Source organism: Dermacentor andersoni, chromosome 1 (assembly GCF_023375885.2).
Source record: "Dermacentor andersoni chromosome 1, qqDerAnde1_hic_scaffold, whole genome shotgun sequence".
Classification (NCBI taxonomy): domain Eukaryota; kingdom Metazoa; phylum Arthropoda; class Arachnida; order Ixodida; family Ixodidae; genus Dermacentor; species Dermacentor andersoni.
The window spans coordinates 110,288,592-110,310,853 of NC_092814.1; the positions used below are offsets into that span (position 1 = coordinate 110,288,592).

At 41.0% G+C, this 22,262-nt stretch overlaps 1 protein-coding gene across 2 annotated transcripts in view; it reads right to left on the reverse strand.

Moving 5' to 3' along the window:
* Window positions 1-17,970, reverse strand: part of LOC126545609 (retinoblastoma-like protein 2) — a 118,534-nt gene extending 100,564 nt beyond the window's left edge. For both annotated transcript variants that reach the window (XM_050193527.3, XM_050193526.3), the window contains exons 1-6: window positions 17,473-17,970; window positions 16,354-16,490; window positions 14,860-15,072; window positions 11,754-11,818; window positions 8,939-9,067; window positions 2,878-3,029 (exon numbers count right to left, since the gene is read on the reverse strand). In XM_050193527.3, the coding sequence (XP_050049484.1) occupies window positions 2,878-3,029; window positions 8,939-9,067; window positions 11,754-11,818; window positions 14,860-15,072; window positions 16,354-16,490; window positions 17,473-17,610 (834 nt within the window). In that variant the 5' untranslated portion in view covers window positions 17,611-17,970. The remainder of the gene's footprint in view (window positions 1-2,877; window positions 3,030-8,938; window positions 9,068-11,753; window positions 11,819-14,859; window positions 15,073-16,353; window positions 16,491-17,472) is intronic.
* Between the last annotated feature and the right edge of the window lie 4,292 nt (window positions 17,971-22,262).

Consider the following 22,262-nt stretch of genomic DNA (forward strand, 5'->3'; position numbering starts at 1 on the left):
AAAGCTTAGAGAAATAATAAAACACACAAACTGAATGTCTGCTTGTTTTTATTTTACTTTGCACCTGAGCAAGAGAGATGAACTTCCGTTTCGTATGCTTGTTCCCACATCATGCAGTCGATGAAACTATGTCATTTTCTACCGTGTTCCAGCGTGGCATCATGCTCTGTAATCTCCTTGTGTCTGCCTCAGTATCTGTGCAGCATTGACTTGTACTACTAGGTGTCCTCGTGCACAGCGTGCAAAATCATGTGCTGCGCGAAAGGAGACAATCGCAACAGCTCACATGCGATACTGTCAGCAGAAGTGCGCCACACCGCAATAAAGCGAGGAGAAAAAAAAATGAAGGCCTCGAGGTTCAGTATGAGAGAATGCAGGGAAGGAATTTCGCTTGACGAGGCTAGACGGGGCAAGTGGAGAGAGCGTCTATGTTTGCGGTGAAGCTTGCCTCCTAAAATCATGGGTTCGCGACAATGAAATATTTCTATCTCAACTATTCATGAGCCGATTTGAAAAATGTTTGCAGCAGAATGCTCCTAAGAGGACACACAACAACTTCCAGTGCATAACCAAAATTTCCTATGGGGCCTGATGAGGGGCCCTTAAACAGTATATATACATCCAACATGGGGAGGAATGCACCACATTTTCCACACAAACACTTACATCCACTGTTTCTCAGCTACTTCTTCCAACCATCACTTGGCAAGTTCTCTATGCTCCCACTCCTCCAATATTGTTAAGTTCTGTCAACAAGGGAGCCCTGTATAAGTGGCTCTGCCACAGCTAAACAAATGGCCCACCTTCCTTCTAGACGATTGGTTTACACGGTCCGTTTTAATATTGCACTTAAATGTAGGACTCGCCTGTTTCAGTTAGGTTAAATCAGAAGTACAGCCTATAGCAAGAGTGTAAAGGCCGCCAACTAATGCAGGTAATGGAGAGCTGGCCTTTATAGCGCTGGGGGGTACTTGTGCAGCTACGCCAGGTCAAAAAAAAAAGAAAAAAGCTATTTTCACAATGAAAGATGTGGTCTCCGTTTCTCAGTCCTACAGAAAAACACTTTCCTTATAGATAACCTAGACACAAAGAGGACACATGCCTCAGTGGCTTGGCTAAAATGGACATGTCATAATCGGGCACCACATGTGTGAAAGGCCCGAATCAGTAAGTGTGGGGACGAATTGGAATGCTCTCAGCCCATACATATGCTGAAAAACATGGCAGACCCTGAAAGCAAATTAGCAAAGGGGCTGTCATTACTTAGGGTGGGAAGAACCTGTTCCCCGTCTTCCCAAAAGTATTGGCAGAAAGCCACGCACTGCAGCCAAAGCCCAACTGCCCCCTTCAAAGTATGCAGAAGTCCCTACCACAGTGAAGACCGGAGTAGCAAGGAGGAGGGATGCAGGCAAGAAGCAGATTAGGTAATTCACTGGTGTACGAACACAAATTCCACTTGAGTGAAATTGTGAAATTTTAACGCATAAACTACCATATAAACTCACGTAAGGGCTGTACTTTCTTTTTTTCGCAATTTTGATGAGGTGCAGCCCTTACATGGGACCGAACTGTTTGGTCAAAATGGTGCCAGCGCAGCCTGCGACTTCTGCACACCCCAGATCCCCAGATGCACCATTGCATCAGGGGTCAATGCGTAGCTCTCGCCATTTAGTGGCGGCACAGGGAAGTATGCAGCACGCGAGAATTCACGGATGAGCCCGCGTGGCATCGGAGCATAAAACGCAATTGCTTCTCCACTGGAATTTTTTTTTTCTCTCGAAATTTTGGGCTGCCAAGTTGTGGGTGCAGCCCTTACACAAGTCTATATGATACATTACTAGGCCAACACAAAAGAGAGAAGCCTGATCCAGTAGTCATCTATTACGAACACAACACACTGCTGAAGAAATACGAAATTCCTACAAAATTGAAGGCTTGCATTTTAACAGTTGCCATCATATTCCTAAACACTGAGCTTTCATGTCACACCCCACTTCTCTATTTGTTGTCGGTTTGAGTCAGATGCAGATGCAAAGTTTGGGTTTTGCAAATGTACAGATGGTCGGACGATGTTACTTGTGTGTGAGTGTAGTATGCATATTCAAATACTTCTGAGAAAATATTTTAAAATTACCTAACACAGCTTTAATTGTAAGCTACTTGTGAACAAATCAACATTAGTAATGAAGAAAGGTACTTAAGAGTAATTAGAAGAGAAGGACGAGATACCTAGAAGTATAGAAGCAGGAACAGGTTGTATGAACAAGTAAAGAACGTTTAAACCAAGCTCGACTAAAGATTCTGCATGCCTCTGGCTTCTTGCCATTCACTACTTACTATAACATCCCGACATGATCTGAAGTTCACATGAGTGACTCAAAGTAGCGACATTCCTCCCCCCCCCCCCCTTTGTTTTTTTTTGTTTTTTTATCACAGCGATCATGCAACAGGGAAGTGCAGATAAGCCCTGGACTTCCTCACCTGTCCTCACTCACCGGCATGAGCGACAAGGTAAAGGAATGTCACTACATTTACTTTAACTTAGGGAACCTAATTAGCTGCGGCTGTTAACGTCTACTGGCGGCCAAAATATGAAATCTGTTTTTACAAGACCTCGAAGACCAACCACATGACGTTGGCGATCTTTTAGTGATGCCTGCCAGAGCCAAAGCTGTTTTGGCGCAGTATGGCACAATTTCCATAATTCTGCTTTCTACACAATTTGGGGCTGCAACTTGAGTGTATATCAAAATGGCACAATTGGCGCAGCATTCCCACTCCTGAACTAGGTTAAAAGGAGCTACAGGACATTTCAGCATCATACAAAATGAGCCACAACATAAAAATGACTACTTGAAGGTTTTAAAAACCCCTTACCTTTTCTTCCATAAGCTGCTGAATGGGATACCTGAAGTGGTGGGCTTTGAGAACCGAAGCATCCTCAAAGTTGCCATCATGGCTTTTCACGAGTTCTCTGATGATTCCCACATCCTGATTGTCACTGTCCTTTTTTAGTTTATCTTGCTGAGCTGTAAAATCAAGCAATGCAAAAGAAAATTGACGTATTTTTCCAGTGGGCTCTCCCCTTCACCCAGCAGGGCTACAGCTAACAATCAGTGGTTTGGTTTCAAAAATATTTCTGCATGTCACAACCATATATGTGCTTTAATTAAACAAAATGGTCAGGAGTATTGACATTACTGAAGGTCTAGCACTTTAGGAAAGCATTACTTGGATAATTTGTTGAATGGAATATTCAGGACATGCAATGCATGCCTAAACCTGGCAAGCAAACCAAGACGTTAATAAATACAATTAGTACTGCTGCTGTAGTATTCTAAGGTGGCCACTACCACGATCTTACAATTTCATCCTAGTACACATTGAAAGGGCACAAAAGCCTTCAAACAATGTTATCATATAAAATAAAGACCCCACATTTAGGCAACCAGCTTAATCACTTTTCACTCTCATGCTAGCATGGGCTGAGATTTCTTTGAAATATAAACAGTTCTACTGTAAGATGCTAAAAGCAAGGCACACATCTCTCCCAAGTCTTGTATCAGTAAATAAAATTCAGGTGATAAAGTTAATTTGTTCTTACAACTAGAGATATCTGTACATTTATTCATGCAAAACCTTATTTCAGCTTAGGTCCTGCTGCTCAGGCGCAAGAATCAGAACCTGCTTTCTATCCCTTGGAAACATATTTTCACGTGATACACGCAAGTCTTCATCTTTGCGAGGAATGATTTGGCAAATCGATTTAACTGAATGATGCAGTAATTAGCAGCAAATGAACATCAAAAATATTCATTTGCTCCATTGTACTTCTGTTGAAGGAACTAAAGCAGAACCAGGGAAAAGCAGCATCACTCGTTGGGAATGGGAGTCTGCATAAACCATGTGAATGATGACCACCATTAAGGATGGAAACCTATATATAAACTATAAGAAAATAGGGACCTATAATCACCGTAGTGTTAGTTGCTATGGCGTTGCACTGCCAAGTACGAGGTCAGAGGATCAAATCCCAGCCACGGTGGCTTCATTTCGATAGGGGCAAAATGCAAAAATGCCTGTGCATGTGCACTTGGTGCACAGTAAGGAACCCCAGATGGTACAAATTAATTCGTACTCCCCCACTAAAGCGTGCCTCATAATCAGACTATAGTTTTGGCCCATAAAACCCCAAATATAATTATCATAAAATTATCAGGGGCCTATGTAAACTGCAACACTATTAACCACTTAAATGAAGCTGCCTTCTTTACTCATCCCTTAGTCATGGCCGCCAACCTGTGAACCTTAAAATTCGTAAAATATTGCGAATTCAACAAGATGAGGGGGGGATCACAGCGCATGTTTTTAATGTCTACGCTTTTCTTTTTTACACCACAGTAACCTTTTCCATGACTATGCTATTGCCAATGTCACCTGCTTGAGGAACTTTTCTGAATAAACTTCCTCGAAGCAAGTTCTCTCTCTAGTTAATGTGGCGCCTTGCACGGCCACAAAATGGCAGCACACAATTACTCTTTTGCATAATCTTGTAATACTGCGTCACTCTATCTTTCAAGGGCTTTAAACATTCTTTTCGAAAACAGTTTACTGTTAACAATTTCTCTTCCCCGCCTTCTTCTGTTAGCTCTGGTGTGCCACAAGGCAGCGTCCTCGGCCCCTTACTCTTCTTAATCTACATTAATGACTTACCCACCCAGATTACTTCCTGCATGCGCCTTTTTGCCGATGACTGCATAATCTACCGTCCTATTCACACGACTGACGATCACTTGAAACTTCAAGCAGATCTTAACCTTATCGCTAACTGGTGTAACAAATGGCTCATGACACTAAACTTTACAAAGTGCGAGGTGATGTGCTTCAGCCGAAAATGTGTAAATTCTAAATATTCGTATCATCTTAATAACACTGCTTTCCCACACTTCATCATATAAGTACCTTGGTGTTGTTCTTAGAGAGAATCTTTCATGGGCCCCACACATCACTTCTACATGCGCCAAAGCATCCCGTTCTCTTGGCTATCTACCACACAACTTGCGAAATGCCCCGCCAAACATTCGAAAACTCACTTTCCAAACATTCATTTTGCCACAGTTAGAATTCGCCTCCCCAATTTGGTCCCCTCATCAAAATTACCTAATAAATATGACGGAAATGATACAAAACAGAGCAGCCCGGTTCATATCCCGTAACTACAGTATAAACTCAAGCATTACAAAAATTAAACTAGACCTACTGTTGCCGCCATTAGATATCCGCCGCAACATCACTCTTCTGTGCTTATTCCACAAATATATTTACACTAATAAACGAACTCGGTTACAACTACAAATACCCCACTCTTTTTCATGCAGATTACATAACCAGTTCAGTTTCATGCGCATATGCGGTAAAACAAATGCATTTAATTCATCTGCACTACCACGTGCCATTCGTCTCTGGAATGACCTCCCTGATAAGATAGCCTCCATATCTAATCCCGACACGTTCGGCTCTCAGTTACTCATGCTTTTCCCATTTAATACCGTTCACAAGTGACCAATCTAGTGTATGTTATCGTGCATTTTTGCTATGTTGTATATCATTTTCATAAACGGTATTCCTTTGCTCTGTTAACAGTAAGAAGTGTTCGTGTGCCTTCACATATTGCTTTGTATTCCTAGTGCCTTCAATATTGTGTAACACGGTAATCTTCTTATAGCACTGATCCTGTTGGAAATTTGTACTTTTTATACCTTTACTGTTCAATATGCCCCCCTTACTTTATGCCCTGCCATAGGGCCTGTAAGGTTCTTTTGAATAAATAAATATGCATTAACAGACAATTTTTTGTAAAAGCTAGCACAACATTTGTAAGATCATAGAATGGCACTAAATTCTTAAACTTTACAAAAAATTTAGTAGGTGGCAGGCATGTTTAGTTCTCTAATTCAAGCTTCTATCTTCCAAGTAATTTTGGTTTATCTCAGACCTAAGGCATATCACAATGACTTTTCCATGGCAAAATGAAGGTGCAACTTAACGAGGATGTAAAGCAGTAAATATCACATTAGCAGTCACAAATAAGTAGACAGAAAGTACATGATGCCGTTACAGTGATTCAAACAAGTAAGAAACCAAAAAGGAACCAAGGAGTTCCAATAGTTTAAGCCACCATAAACAGCGATGTCACCACAAGAGGCAGCTTCGACATTCTTCTTAACCCTTTGAGGGTTTTTGCCGTACATGTACGGCGGCGGTTTTCTGTCCCGCAAGGTCTTTGCCGTACAGGTACGGTTTCGACCCTCCGTTTGAAATTTCACGCCATAATGACGATGCGTGCTGACTGGGAGGTGCTGCCACCTCTTAGGACTTATAAGAAGCATTTGAAATGTGTGCTACCTTCTTGGGGAGATAAACGGAACTGATTTCTAGCTTCAGCACGTCGTGCAGACTGCGGCAACACCCCTTTTGCGGTTTCGGCTTCGCCGCGTGATCGCAACGGAGCCGCGCGAAACGTGATTTTTCTCTTTGTCGTCACGCTATCGCAGGGGCAGCGGAAGTTGATTTCTATCTTGATTGGCGCTGCTCTTAGCTTGTTTATCACCGCCTCTCACGAGGTATTCTCGCTCTCCGCGGCAACGCGCTTACGCGAGAGAGTGCCTCAGACCTCTGCCCAAGGCAGCCGCACGCACGCAGAGATGTCATGTGTGCGCCAACATAATTCGTTGCTCCAAGAGAACATACACGCATTTTAGGTGTGCAGACTGCGATAAGGCGCTGTGCGGAGACCCGTGTTTCAAGGAGTACCACACTCCGAAATACTATTGAACATTTTGCAGTTCTGAGTGATGCCGACACCAAAATACTCTTCCTAATTTTTTTTTACTATTTATTCCCGACTTTACACATCTTGTACATTCAAGATCCGCAATAAAGTAATTTGACCACCTGGGAAAGTTTTTTTCAAAATAATTCAACCCTCAAAGGGTTAACACTTTTTTTTTTTGTCAAGTATGGGCAACAATATCAACAATGACAATTTGAATGCATCAGAAAGCATGCAGCAAACAATTTCAATAACATATTTCAGAGCCTGATCGGCAAAATTTATTAAACAGCTGCAGCGGAGCTAACTGCCACATGCAAGATTACTGTATTTGCACGATTCTAACGCACACTTTTTTTTAAAATAAAAGGTGCGCTCAAATTTGCATGGGCATTAGAACTAACTAATTCTACTCAAGATCAAAAATGAAAGATTATATCTAAAGAAAATAAGCTCTATGCAACGTAGCTGGCCACATTGCCATAGAACGAGTCATCTGAAGAAAGCAACGCTTCGATACATCACAAGGTGGGTTCATGGTGTGCGGAATGCCCTCCCGCAGACAATGGTTGCATGAGCCTCCATAAGTGTGGCATTTCTAATGCATTAAATGGCACTGAAGATTACTTTCTTTGGCCAGTAGACAGTGAAAAGGAGGTGTTGTTGGACTCCGATAGCCACTAGCCGCTAAGATTCAGCTGTGTGCGTGTCTATGTGCCTTTGTATCTTCCATAATATTGTTTCAGCGTGGTATGTGTCCACTCAGGTGCAATTACTTGATGTGCACTGTAGAATCGGCACCAAGTTATTCTTTTTGGATATTTGGGCGATAATATAACTGTGTGTTACAATTGGCGGAGCACTAGAATCCTGCAAATACGTTAACACTTTGTCTTGGCCAGTGGTTTGAGAGAAACACAGAAGACATAATATGGTCAGCTCAAATGGACTGCTCATCTTAGCAGCTCAGTTAAGCAGACTACAATACTGAATTCAATAACTGCAAAAGAGAGAGAGAGAGAGAAAACAATGCTTAATGCACTGCAGCAAGACTAATGATACTTTGATTTAAATTAATATGCTTAAGCTCAGCTAGCAAGAAATAGCGTTTTAGGGGGAAAAAAACATGCTTCGTATATGTGCAATTTACAAAGCGTGTTTCTTTGTTTTTGTTTTACACAGCATAAGAATGATGTACAAGCAATAAAATTTAGAAAAGAAATCTACTCGCAGATAGAAACAAAGGCAACATCCTTCCACATGACAACAATGTGTTTGTAACAACAAGTGCAGCATCATTAAGTATGAACAGAATACAAGGAAACTTGAACAAAATTCATCCGCACAAAAATTATGGCATATAAGTAAATAAAAGTGTTTTTTAGGTCAAATCAACCTATTTGCAAGTTGACAAAAAAAAAAAAAAAAACCTTTTCGGGAATTACACTTCTTGAAACGAATGAGCTTACATAAGTATGCACATTGCTATAACTTTCTCTACCCTTCTTTGCCTACACAAGATACAGTGTAATTTTTAAATGTTCATTTTCTTTAATGCCTGTTTATTCCCAAGCTTAAAACAAGTGCTCTTTTTTTCTGGTCGAACTAACACAAGTTTAATTTTTTTGGACAACTGTGTCAACTACACCAAGCCTTAGCTAAAGACTGACACAAATATGACACCTCATCCTACTGCTAATGCCTCAACATGACCTACCTACCTTTACCATGGCCATACCAATTACTGTTGGCTGGATTCATAAAGGAGGTTGATGCTTGAAACAGTCAGCCTGCTAAGAACTCATTCAAGTTTATATCTAACCACTCCCCAACAGCTCACGTAATACTGACTTCTCTTGAAAGAATTTGGCAGTGACAAGTTCAAGCACCACCTATCAAGCACAGCCTTTTCTTTTCTCTATCTTGCAAGAAAGAAAAAAAAAGAAAGGAAGACTGCATAGGTATAGCTGTCACAACTCACACAAGTGTTAAAAGATTGTCCAGCAAAATCAACAATCCCAGATGATGCGGTTGTCAAATGCAAATAATGCCCACTGAACATGTTTAAAATGCCTACACACATGCACCAAGCACTGCAAGACTAACCTTCGTAAAATTTGGGGTCGAGAAGGTCCACGCGTTTTGCAGCTAGTGCTGTACAATAGCCATAGTCAATGCAACACAACAAGAGGTGGTAGCAGTTGACAAGGTCACAGCAGATGGCTGAGAAACGACCTGAAAATAAACCACAATGAAGACTGAAGAGAGCTCACGTCACCTTCTCATCCCCTGACACCAGCATGTAATTGAAGGTGGAGAAAAAAATCTCACCAGCATAGTGATCAAAGCATCAGCCAATGTTGATAACCTTTTCTGAGGGGACAAAGTCCCCAGGTCGCGGCGCAAAACACACTGTTTGTAACGAATATTCGGAAAGTGATGAAAAAGATGACTAGCTTGGAATTTTGTCTTTCTTGTATTTTAATTGTTCTCCGCCTTCCCCTCCTAGACGTCGTATTTTTTTTTTTTTAACTATACCTTTAAATTACCTCCTGTGGTGGCGAGTCAATGGTCAGAATGTGGAATGAGAAAGCAACCACTGATGGTAACAGATCTCAAGATTGTGCTTTGCCTAGAAAAGCAACTTCGGTATAAGCAGCTCACTAATATGCTCTTCAGTATGTATGTAGCAACCAATGGAGGCACATTCTAGCCCTTGGGATAAAATGGGGGTGAAGCCTTCAACTGAGCTAAAGTTACTTGAGGAATTTTGCCAGGGCAATTTAACAGCTTTAACATCAGTAAAAAAAGCCACTCAAGAAGACACAAAGACTCCAGAAAGGCAAACCTGTTAATGCAACTGAAAACTTGCTAAATTTGGCGACTTTCTCACTAGGTTACCAATACTGGCACCAGCTTCATTACAAGTCCTGGGAAATGTTTGTATGGGCATCCTTGCAGGCCACCTTGCACTTGCTTTCAAAAGCACTTTAGCATCCAATGGCAGCCACTGCCCGTCTCTCAGAGCACGAAAAGCTCTTAATGCAAGGTTTCTCCTCTCTGCGAATAATGTAGAAAGAATTCTCATGGCGCGATATAAAAATGATTGCCCTTTGTGAGAATGGCCACATGGACAACTATTTCTAATCACACACACAAAAAATGTATGCTTCATTTGGTAACCACTCAAGAGGCTAAGCTAGGAAATTAAGCTGATTATGAGTTTTTACATATTTTGTGCTGGATAAACGCATTTAATTATAGCAGGCAACCTTTTGTTCTTTATCTTTAATATATCCCTATAGCATGCTTTACCTCATACTATGTATGCCAAACTACAGAATGTGAGTTTTTTGTCAATTACTACATCTTCATGCCACCTATGTGGGCATGATACAGCAGCATATAAAACAGATATGACCAAGGAAAAGAGTCTGTTTCTTGTGCTGCTATATCACAAACATATACCAACTTGTCCAGTTCTATGTTCACAGGAAGGTGTGTAAAATGCCAAATGCAAACGCATTTATACCACAAAATTTGTCTGAACCTCTTTTTATCAATACATCCTTGTATTTCTGAATGAGGCAGCTGCCACTACATGTCTATGCAAATGGAACTTAGCCATTAAGCCTACACTGTTGCTCACCATGTCCCTATCCCCATGAGAGATAAATTGTTTCTTAAGGCAGAGCTAGCTGTATCTACTACTGAAATAAAGTAGGACACTAAAGGAGTTGGAAAGGTATGAAAATGTGGGCTTTTCAGCCTCTAATAAACCAGGTGTTTGAGAATGAGGACTTAGGTATTATCTAAAGAATGTGGCAGCCACAACACACAAAAAACGCAGGGTTCCATATTATGAAGGCATCCATTTGCGGCTGAACGCAGAATTGGAAAAATCGAAATAATATGTGTACTTACTCAGTACATTGTTAGTTAAAAAACCAAATGAGAAAATGTGACTAAACACAAGTGTTCACAAGAAAATACAAAAGAGGTACCGCCACTGTGCATAGACATGACACTAGATAAATGACATCACTTGAAATCACTTTAAAGGGACACTAAAGAAAAACATGAAGTCATGCTACAGTCACTGATTACACATTTGGAGTGCCAAAGAGGTCAGGTTTGGTACACCAGAAAGGACAAAAACAAAAGGTGGGTGGTCCTCTGACAATTCCCACACTAGCTTTCCATGACACCACCGACTGAGGCGCCATCTGTCCAAGGCTAGTTAATTGCCTAAAAATTAAGAAAGACTATATGAATTCAAAAATAAGCAGACTCAGTCTGGGTGTTTTTGGCAACTTCTCCTTGTCAAAAGACGAACAAAATACACAAAAACACCTTGAAGTCTGTGACATCATTGACGTCATCAGTTCTGCACAGTGAACGCAAAAATCTTTGCACAATGGCTCTGGTGGTAACTGCTAAGCACAAAATCATAGGTTCTATTCCAAATTTTAAGTTCCATATTCTGATGGAAGCAGAATACAAGAACAAAACATTAGTGAACTTGGATTCAAGTGCATGTTAAAAGAATCTCAACTGGTCAAAATTAGTCCAGAGCACTACACAACAGCATCCCTCATAGCCCCCCTGTATTGTTCTTGAACATCAAGCCCAAACAATGAGGTAATAAAATGGGCATAAAAATACAATAAGGAAAATTTGGCCCTCAGGTTCCATGGTAACACTCAACCTTTTCATACCAGGAAAATGCAAACAGCTTTGTTCTACCTGCCTAAACTGATTTAGCACTTCTTTTTAGTGTCCCTTCACAGAAACATGCTCGATATAAGATTTCCATTAATTACTGGTAGTGAAACAGCCTGTTAAAACTAGTAAAAGACAATTATGAGCTGACAGTTTTTCTGCAATCAAACATCAAGGCAGCAGTTACAAAAATGCTCACCTTTGATGTACACATAGAGCGTCCAGATGAAATTGAACATGTCATTTGAATTGCATTGAGTAGGCCTAGCAAGGGAAAAGGAGATACATTAGAAATCTTACATTATCAGGCACACTAGGACACCATATACCACATAAAACACAAAGTTAGGATCAAACTCACTAATGCAATTTCTTTATTTACAAAAGACTGCCCGTCCCACCACCCCCATTTATATATATGTATATGTATGTATGTATGTATGTATGTATGTATGTGTATACACACACACACACACACACACACGCACACACACGCACACACACACACACACACACACACACACACACACACACACACACACACACACACACACACACACAATGTCAGTACCAAATTTGGAATCAGCAATGCCAGATACGCAATTCAGACACATGAAAGGTTAACTGCAACAAAATTTAACTTTGACTAAATTGGTTATAGATGAGTAGCATATACGTACTACTGAAGTAATCTCGGCAAAGCTACAGGACTGCTAATGGTTTAATTTTCTTATTAGCAGTCTTTCAATAGCACCTAAGCAGATGGCGCATACACCTGGTGGTTAACAGATATGACATAAGTCCTAGCATATCGCCGCTTAGATTTTTCAGCGCACCAGGGCGGCGGCTAATCTCAGTGGTCATGCTGAGAAGTCATGCATTCAGAGTCATGCGTCACCGCTGCCAAGCAGTAATAATGGCGTTTTTCTTTTTTTTTTTTCGTTTTGGTTTCAAAAATATGTACTTTTTACTATCCTTTCATGATGCATCCACTTGTCTTTCAAACGAAAAATATTGCACGTTCTATATTTCACTATCTGAAACTAGGCTTTTTATGCAGCCAAAAATTTATTTGCTGTTGGCCTTTAGGTCCCATACTGAATGGGCCAAAAGTTATGCCATAAACATCAGTGTGGAAGCATAAGACCAGATAATGAACCAACCTCAAACACTGAAATGAAACACTGAAACACTGAAAACACAGACGCTGCAACATGTGTAAAATGTATTTAGGTGTAGGCATAGAAAGCTGAAAAATTAAATTTCATTAAATACAGAAAGTATACGAGTGCACGCGCATCACTCATGTCACCTCCCCTCATGATGACAACGTTCTATAAGGTCTTCAAAACATTGAGAAAAGTCAAAGCTCAGAATACTGATTCATAGGCTAATCCAATGCAAAAGCAGTAAAAAAGTTGGCTCGAGAATATGCAACTGGAAACTATGGCATCTACTCTAGAAATAATCACAGATACACATCGGTATAGTCTGCAGAAAGGAACAGTCGAATGCCTCTACAATGAAATAAATGGCCTGTATAATGAAGGAATGATTTTGTCCCGGTTCTATTGTGTGCTGTGTGGTGTGGGACCTTTACATTGAAGTGACCTGCATAACGAATGATTTCGGAGGCCCCAAACACTTTGTTATGAAGGCGTTTGACCATAGCTTGCAAAATAATACTCTCTCCCAAAACATCAGTAACAGGAACTGGAGATGAAAAAAGTCCCAATAGAAAACAAGAAATATAATAGAATTTGTACTATGTCTACAATGTACTAGTTCCAAAATGTGGCACGTACAAGGTATAAATGTGCTATGGTAAAGTGTAGTGATCACAGGTCAGTCAAGTCCTAAGTATCCTTGATTTAAAGAAGAAAAGGAAAAAAGTGAAAAATCGCACTAATTAGATAGCAGTCAAGAGGAAAGCAGACAAATGCAAGCTGTTACTTTCCAACAAATATGAAGTGTTTAAACACAATAATGATGATAGCATAAGAGGCAATGAACGAGACCTTAACCAACAATTTCAAGAGGCCACAACTGAAGTTGAGGATCTGGTACCCAAACAGAGACATGTGAGTGCCTCAAAGCAATTAAGGACCTGATAAAGGCATATTGATTAATGGCAAATATATGAGTAACCTGTGGGTTGCAAACAATGCTGTCCTATTCAGAAATGCTGCAGGTGACTTACAACAAATTGATCAGATAAATTCAAGGATAGGTTTGAAGATTAATATGTAGAAAATACATGTTAAACAGCCTAGCAAGGGAGCAGGAGTTCATGATTGGTAGTCAGACTCAAGGAAGGAGTATGTTTATCTAGGCCATGTGCTAACAGACGACCTGGAACCTAAGAAACTTGCACATAAATACAAATGTATTAAAGTGCATTAGGCAGGCACTGTCAAGTCATCAATGGCCACTGACTGACGTCCTTGAAAAGTATGTAATGCGCACATACTGGCAGCACTAACCCATCAATCACTGAACCAATCAGGCATTTTATCTCTTGACAATAATTTACTATCATGGCCCTTAGCAGTCAGGCATGGGCCCATGCATGAATATCAGGCAAGGTACTGCGAGTTGAACAAGGCAAAAGCAATGAATATATAAACTGCACATACATGGTGAAAATGCTAAATTAACAGGAACAATAAAGCAGAAACTTGGAAGATAAGAAAACTTGAAACTAAGAACAGTGCAATGACCGATGGAATGGTAAATGATAGCTGTAACATTAAAAGACAGGAAGACGGCAGTGCAGATTAGAGAGCAAATGTGGGTAGCTGACATCGTAGTAGACATTAGGTGGACTTGGCCGAGTCATGTGATCCACAGGGCAGACAGCCAGCGGCCTATTGGAGTAACACAACGGGTATTGAAGAAAAGGGAAATGGACTATTCTGTTACCGCAAGCATGCCATGGCACCAAGCTGTGCTGTCAATCATTTGGCAAGTGCCAGCAGTAGATGAAGTCTTTGCCACGGGCAACACAAATATTACAACACAGAAATTGTTTCCTTACAGGCACATACACACACACAGGCACACAAAATGACATGTTTTCAAATTCATCGTCCACAATATTTCACTACTTATACTACTTCCAACACTGACACTCTAGTCCGTTTTCAGCCACAGGCTGAAAAGAACTTCTATATTGGTCCTGAAAATCTGACACCAAGTTCTTTATCTAATACTGATTCATCACAAAACAATTTAAAGAAAACGTTACCAAAGATTTAGATATGCAAAACTAAGAATTAAATAAATTCTCAGAGAAAGATTGATACCTGTGAACCCTCCGCTTCACAGCCTTGATAGAACGACGCTGAGCCGCACCTTGGTGCTCCTTAAATATGGTGGCAAAAATCTGGACATATTTTTCATAGATTTTTGCGGTGACGCAGAAGCTCTTCTCAATAGTTTCAATGCGTTGTCGCATCCGTTCATTCAAATTGGCCATATCTGCCCACTTTTTCATCTTCGTAAAAAAATCAAGCAAACTGAAAAAAGAAAGCACGGTATTTATAAACCCACACAAGTCACAAAGAACTATAAATAAGTCGTTCCTGGCAATAGAATCATTAGGACCTTAAGGCTTCCTCTTACATTACACATTACCCAGATATTTTGCCTAGAAAACAGCTTCCAACTTTACAGTTTGCCCTATGTCATGTTTTGCAATAATGCAAGATCACCTTTTCTTCAGGAGGGGGTCATTTACTCAAATTAATGCAACTAAAGACAAAGATTTCATCTCAGCAGAAGTAAAATGTTTCCTTGCAAAAATTTGTTTTGCAGAAATGTTGTTCTGGAGACCATACCATCAGATGAATGCACTCTTCCAGGTTTTGTAGTTATACAGTTCAGAATACAAGTGAAATCTTAGTCAACTCAAATTGAATTACAGGCCGAACATTACCCAAACAATCTCTTTCCATGGCTTCAAAGCAGCGACCTTTAATCACCAAATACAGTAAAAACGAGACAAATCCCATCCTGCCCAAAACATGCAGCTACTGAGCACTTCAGTGCATTTTTTAAATGTTTATTACAAACACACAGTATGCATACATACAGCAGCCTCAGGAGATGCGGCTAAAGGCACCAGTATGCCTGACTGGGCTGCATCACCCGCACACATTTCACATCCACATACATATTCTACCTACCTAGTCTCTATGTGAAACTCTGATTTTGTAAACACTGGCACTTTATAACATGATGTTAATGTTTTTACTTGTTTGTATGAACCATAATAAGAAAAACTAGACAGTGATGTCATGCATTCAAATTTTTGGTGCACTTCAGATCATTTGTGCTTCATGTGGCATCTTAAGTGGAGTGGAATCATGATGCACTTTCAAACTAAATGTATACTACATTTTGCAAGTGCTCATTAACATCAACCAATAGTCACACGAAGGTAATATCGTAGGTACAGTGGTAATTCAGCACACAGGGCAGAACAGTAAAAGGTCAAAGGAATGCTCTGTCCTGCTAGCTGAATTTTATCTTTTTAGCAACATTATTCCAAATCAACTAGGTCCCCAAGTCTGCTTTTAGACATGAAGATCAACTGCACATTCAAATATATCGTATGGGGGTGTGTACCAGTTTGACATTGCTTCAGACATTATAAGGATTGTTAAAAAATAATGCAAGCATCAAGTTTATCACAGAACGAAAAGCTTAATGCACAAGCTTAGTCCTCAGCGACTTTAAGTTAATCTAGAAAGTATCACGCCAATTAAATACAACCGTTCAAGTTTGAAAAGACCAACCTAATCCTGCATATTGACAGCAGCCTGGTAAGGGAGACACAGTTGCCTTCGATGCGTGATGTGTGGGCTACTGTGGGCACGTTCCCATTCCTGCACTCAACGTAGAGCGCACAAGCAATCCAATGTCGCATGTTGCCCTGAAAAAAAAATTGCTCTGTTTAACTACCAAAACATGAAATACAATCAAAATTCAAAAAGCAAATCCAAGTACACCCTAAACGGCGACAAGTTCGTTTCAACAGCCTTTAGTTGACAGCATGGATTAATGCATACCATTCGAATATGCCAACCGTGAACATAGGTGCATCGAATAGTAAACGAGAAGCACTGAATGACGCTATATTTCTTTTAATGAATGTGCGCACAACATGCTTCCTAGGATAACGCACGCTAGTTCCGTGAGCATTGCTTTACTTCGCAAGGTTCACCTCCTAAGACAGGCTGCCTAGCGAATCCTAAACGATTCGACGCTGGTAGATATTGTGGACCATTTGAACTACAAAACCCCACCATTTCTACTTCATAATTTGGTTCCGTGTGAATGCTATTAATAAAAGCCGGTCACGGACATCATATGGCGACATGCAAAATGCAAAGGACGCCGCCACCAAGCCTAAACCGAGCGCAGTTGACATCGCAAAGCAAGAATGAAGTTCAGCAGCAAATAAATACTAGAGAAAGCTCGTTATGCATGTTATGAATGCCCAACAAATACACACTCTGCTACTAAGTGCACCATCAGGAAGTTTGAAAATTGCCGTCATCGTTGGTTCACTGTGCTCTGCGTTTGACATGGTTATCACGCAAAACCCTGCCTGACGAAAACGCAATCGAGCTTCTTATTATGCCAGTAGCTCCCAAACAGCAGACGGCCGCTGTTAACGTAACGTCGTCAAAACCGACACCTACAACAAAATTATACTTCATAAAACTTGCTGTTTTGTAAAGAAGTGGCCCGAAAACAAAATGTTCAAACTGGCTCAGAGATCGGGAAATACCAACGATCGGCACCGGCGTTACTCGTTCACTTTCCTGATTGTCAAAGGAATAAACCCTCACGCAAGTGAAGACAAGTGCCTTGAATGAAAGCGAAGCAAGTGCTTGTCAACGATGGTTTACCTCGAGAGTGTAGTTCATGCTGATGTTCTCGTACGTGTTCAAAGCTTGATCAGACGTGAGACGATCCATGTTCAGGCTGGAGCAAACCTCCTGAAAACAAGCTCTGACCTCTTGATCGCCTTCACTTGAGAGCCCCATGATTAAAGTTGGTTTGTTCGAGCACGAAATTACCTAACCACACACACACACACGACCACACTCACAGTCAACCACTGATATGCATATGCACCCACACACATGCGAAAAAAAATATAGTCCGGCAAATTGGCGGGAAACGCTTCGCCGAGCAACAGCTTTCTTCCGCATAAGAAAACTGTGCAGACAAGAAATCGGGTTCTAAGCTAATGAAGTAAGTACGGACCAAATAAAAATATTGATTTGGGCTTGTACTTTATCGCTATAGCTGCATAAAATTACTACGAGTATGCTATTTTATAGACTGCTGCCTCCCATTCATCAAAAGAAATGGACCGCGATTACTCCGCCCGCCACACAGCACTGCCGTTCGTAACCTGTGTCTGCGTCTTTCGAGCGTTTCGGTCGAGCCAGCGTTGGTAGGGCCAGGAACATGTTTGTGAGCTGGTAAACAACGCAAAAATTAAATTAAGTGAGTCAAAATCCGCGTAATTTATTTATGTGCTCTGATATTCTAAAATATTGCAGCGTTATGTAGAGCAAAATGGCAAATGTATGTGTATTTTATGCAGACAAGGGGCGCCACGGTCGCCCGTTGTGTGCGTTCGCGCATTGGTTTGCGCTGTGTCGTGCGCACCATGTGCGTCGTGATGGCGCGGCGTGTGACGGCAACTTCGACGTGCGTCTTTTTCGCTCGTATAGAAGCTTTTCACATCATGCAACCGTTCCCGTTACATCCTTCTGATGTTCAAGAGGTAGCGTGGCTTTTCTGAATAGAGTGACGAAAAGTTATTCCGCTACACTGTGCTCCCGATTTTAAAATAAGGGAAAAGCGCACGCGACGAAATGCTGATGGCACTATAAACATCGGCCCACACATGCCGAATACTCTGCCTCCGGGATCGGTCCGCATTGTTTAAAAACCTTGCGAGGACGCTCATCGTGCACAGTACCCCTCCGCCTTTGATTGCACTGCCTTCAGTATACAGCCGTTTCATGCTTACAAACAGGCTTACCAGAAGACTTCCGGTTAAGCCCTCTGGAACATCACTAGTTACAATAGCCTATAAATTTACAGAACCCTCCAGCTGGCATCAGTTTTGCTGTGAAGTTGGAATGTTCAAGTGAATATTATTGTTCAGCGCAACAAGAAAAGCCCATACATGATATCGACACATGCCGCACTTTCTTTATATCTGAACACATCAAGAATATGTGCATACAGTAAACTATGCGCAAAATACTTCCGTTTTCTTGGTTAGCTTGACTGTAAGAAATGCATCACCGGAAGTTTTCTGGGGTTATGAATGCTCTGCTGCCACAGCGTGTACAAAAAAGGTCTATAGGCTCGTATTACAAACTGCATCGATTAAATTCTGCGATGACACGTATGATATAAGGTTCAGTCCACCCAATCATTTGTTTATGGACCTTCCGGATCGGCACACTTTAATTTATTTCGCGTCGAAGCCAATAACGAAGATGGGTGTGTCCCCTGTATAATGCTATCGCATTAAATCATTGAGCGCATTTTCATTGGACTATATCGTATTAAATGTTGGTACTGTCTAACACCTAATAACATATGTTGAGGGTATGTCCTTACACTTTGATGCTGAGTATACTGCATATAGTGAGGGCATGTCCATACTTTGGTAGTTTTGCATAGGTGTTCTCTGGCAGTGAATTATGTTTAACAATATTTATTTATTTATTTATTTATTTATTTATTTATTTATTTTAAATACTTTCAAGGCCCGTAGGCGCTACAGAAAGGAGTGGTACATATACACAGTAAATGAATGCAGATCAATGAATAAAATATTTGTTAGATGGCATGGAAAACAGCAGTCTTGAACCTCGATGGGTCTATTATAGTAGCGACCGATGCGGCGAGGTGGTTCCAGTCATTACAGATGCGAGGTAAGAAAGAGTAATAGTACGCTTTCGTGCGACAAGATGGCACGAAAACTTTATGAAAGTGATCGCTGCGGAATGAAAAGTAGGAAGGAGGAGTAAGAAGTTTTTCTTTTAATACCGGGTTGTGGTAAATCTTGTGGAAAAGGCAGAGGCGACTGTATGCACGACGTACTGAAAGTACCGGTATGTTAAGGGTTTGCTTCATGAGTGTTACGCTAGCATGACGAGAGTAATTAGATAGAATGAAGCGGGACGCGCGGTTCTGAATGTCTTCGAGGGAGAGGGTTAGTGATACTTGAGGGGGATCCCAGATGGCCGAGGCATATTCTAATTTTGATCGAACAAGTGTTTTGTAGAGCGTCAGTTTTAAAGATGCAGGAACGGCGTAGAAGTTTCTGCGTAGATAGCCTAGCGTGCGATTAGCGTTAGAAGTTATAAATTCAACATGCTTGTGCCATGATAGATCGTGAGTGATTTAAAGGCCGAGATACTTGTAAAAATTAACTTGACAGAGAGGAGCGCTATTCAGAAAATACATGCGTGTGTCAATATTGTTAGAGCGGCGTGATATGCGCATATATTTACATTTATTTACGTTTAGTTTCATGTTCCACGCATTGCACCATATAGATAAATTGTTAAGGTCTTCTTGTAGTTTAGTGGAATCGGTGGGGTCACTAAGCTTATGATATATTACGCAGTCATCAGCAAATAGGTTAATTGAAGACGATTTCACCCTGTCAGGGAGATCGTTAATATAAATTAGAAAGAGCAGAGGCCCGAGGACGGATACCTGCGGGACTCCTGATGTAACCGATGAAAAAGCAGAGGAAGCGTTATTGGCAGTTACGTACTGAGTTCGATTGGAAAGGAAGTCCTTAATCCAAGCTAATACTAAAGGATCAATGTTAAGCTGATCGAGTTTAAGGTTTAGTAGATCGTGCGTTACAGTATCAACGGCCTTAGCATAGTCCAAGAAAATACAGTCAACGTCAAAGTTATTCTCAGATGCAGCAAAAAGATCATTAGTAAAGCAAGTTAGTTGGGTTTCGCACGAGTACATTTTTCTGAAGCCATGTTGACAGGAATGAAAGAATGAATTGGTTTCCAAAAATTCAACAAGGTGAGAGTAAATGATGTGTTCCAAAAGTTTGCATGTGATGCTTGTCAATGAAATGAGACGGTAGTTATCGGGAGCATGCGCATTGCCTGACTTTGGGACTGGAACCACCTTTCCTTTCTTCCAGTCACGCGGGAGCGAAGAATACTGCAACGACTGAGCAAAAATTTTAGAAAGAATAACAGATGAAAACACTTCAGTGCATTTCAATATTTTTGAATTAATACTATCAGGCCCACTGGCAGACGAAATCTGCAGATTATTGATTAGCCGGCTAATACCAACCCAGTCAATTATTATGGGATCCATCACAGTGATCACAGGGATAACTTGGTGCACTCGGTAAATTGATGATGATATTGGCATTGAGGAAAGAGACAAACGCCTCATTCAAAACGCTGCAACATTGATTAGGTGGAACACTGGTGCCATCAGGGTAAGTTAAATGTATAATGTTTGTTTTAGTGCCATTAACGACACTCCAAAACTTGCACGGACTCGTTTGAAGAAACGAGGGCAGTGTAACATTCAAGAAGGTAGTTTTAGCGTTACTAGTCATTTGGATGTACTCAGTTTCCACTTGATGGTACGTTGACCAATGAGCGGGGAGATTTGATTGCTTGGCCCGGCGGAATAACCGTTTCTTTTTGTTGCGCAGGCGTTTAAGAGAGTTGTTGAACCATGGCGATATAGTGTTTGAGGGTATCTTTCGTTGAGGTATATAACTGTCAATTAAAGATAGTAGTTTATTTTTGAAAGGTTGCCAGTTATCCTCAACTGAGCGTTCGTCAAAATCGGGGATGTAAGCAGCTGTGAATGATTCCATTTCTGCCGTGATAGAAGCCGTATCGGCGTGCTTGTAATCGCGAACAACCTTAAAGCTCTTTTTAGTAGAAACATGGGCACGCAAAGTGAAATGAATAATCAAGTGGTCACTTAAACCAGGGATATAAGTAAGTTCGGAAGCCAAATCAGGTGTAGTAGTAAAAATGAGATCAATGATATTAGCGGAAACTGCAGTAGTACGAGTGGGTTCATCAACAAGTTGTGCGAGGTTGAAATCGGAACAAACACCAAGAAACTGTGCGCATTCCGAAGAATTTTTTTGTGATAGTGGCGGTACCACTGTGCCATGAGATGTTTGGAAGGTTGAAATCTCCCAACAGAAAAAAAAAAAGGCAATGTGGGGTATCGCGTAACTATATTATTTAAGACGTCATGGAGTTCATCACAGAAAGAGCGGGGTGCAGTTGGGGGTCTGTAGCATACGCAAAAAATGCAATCCCTATTGTCAATGGTAATACGCTCGCACACCGCTTCTAAAGCTGACACGACTGGGACACTTGAGGAAGGAAACTCTTCATTAACAGCGATCAAGACACCCCCACCGATACGACCATCGCGGTCATATCGATAAATAGCGTATTTCTTTTCACAGTCAAAGATTTCACTGCTTTGAACTTTTGCAGAAAGCCAAGTTTCCGATAGAATAATAATATCAGCGTACCATGAATCAATATGAGCCGAGAGTGCCGCTCGCTTGTTGAGCACACTGCGTGCATTGCTAAAAAGAAGAGACACAGCATTTGCGTGGCGGGAAGATAGCTACGCAGAC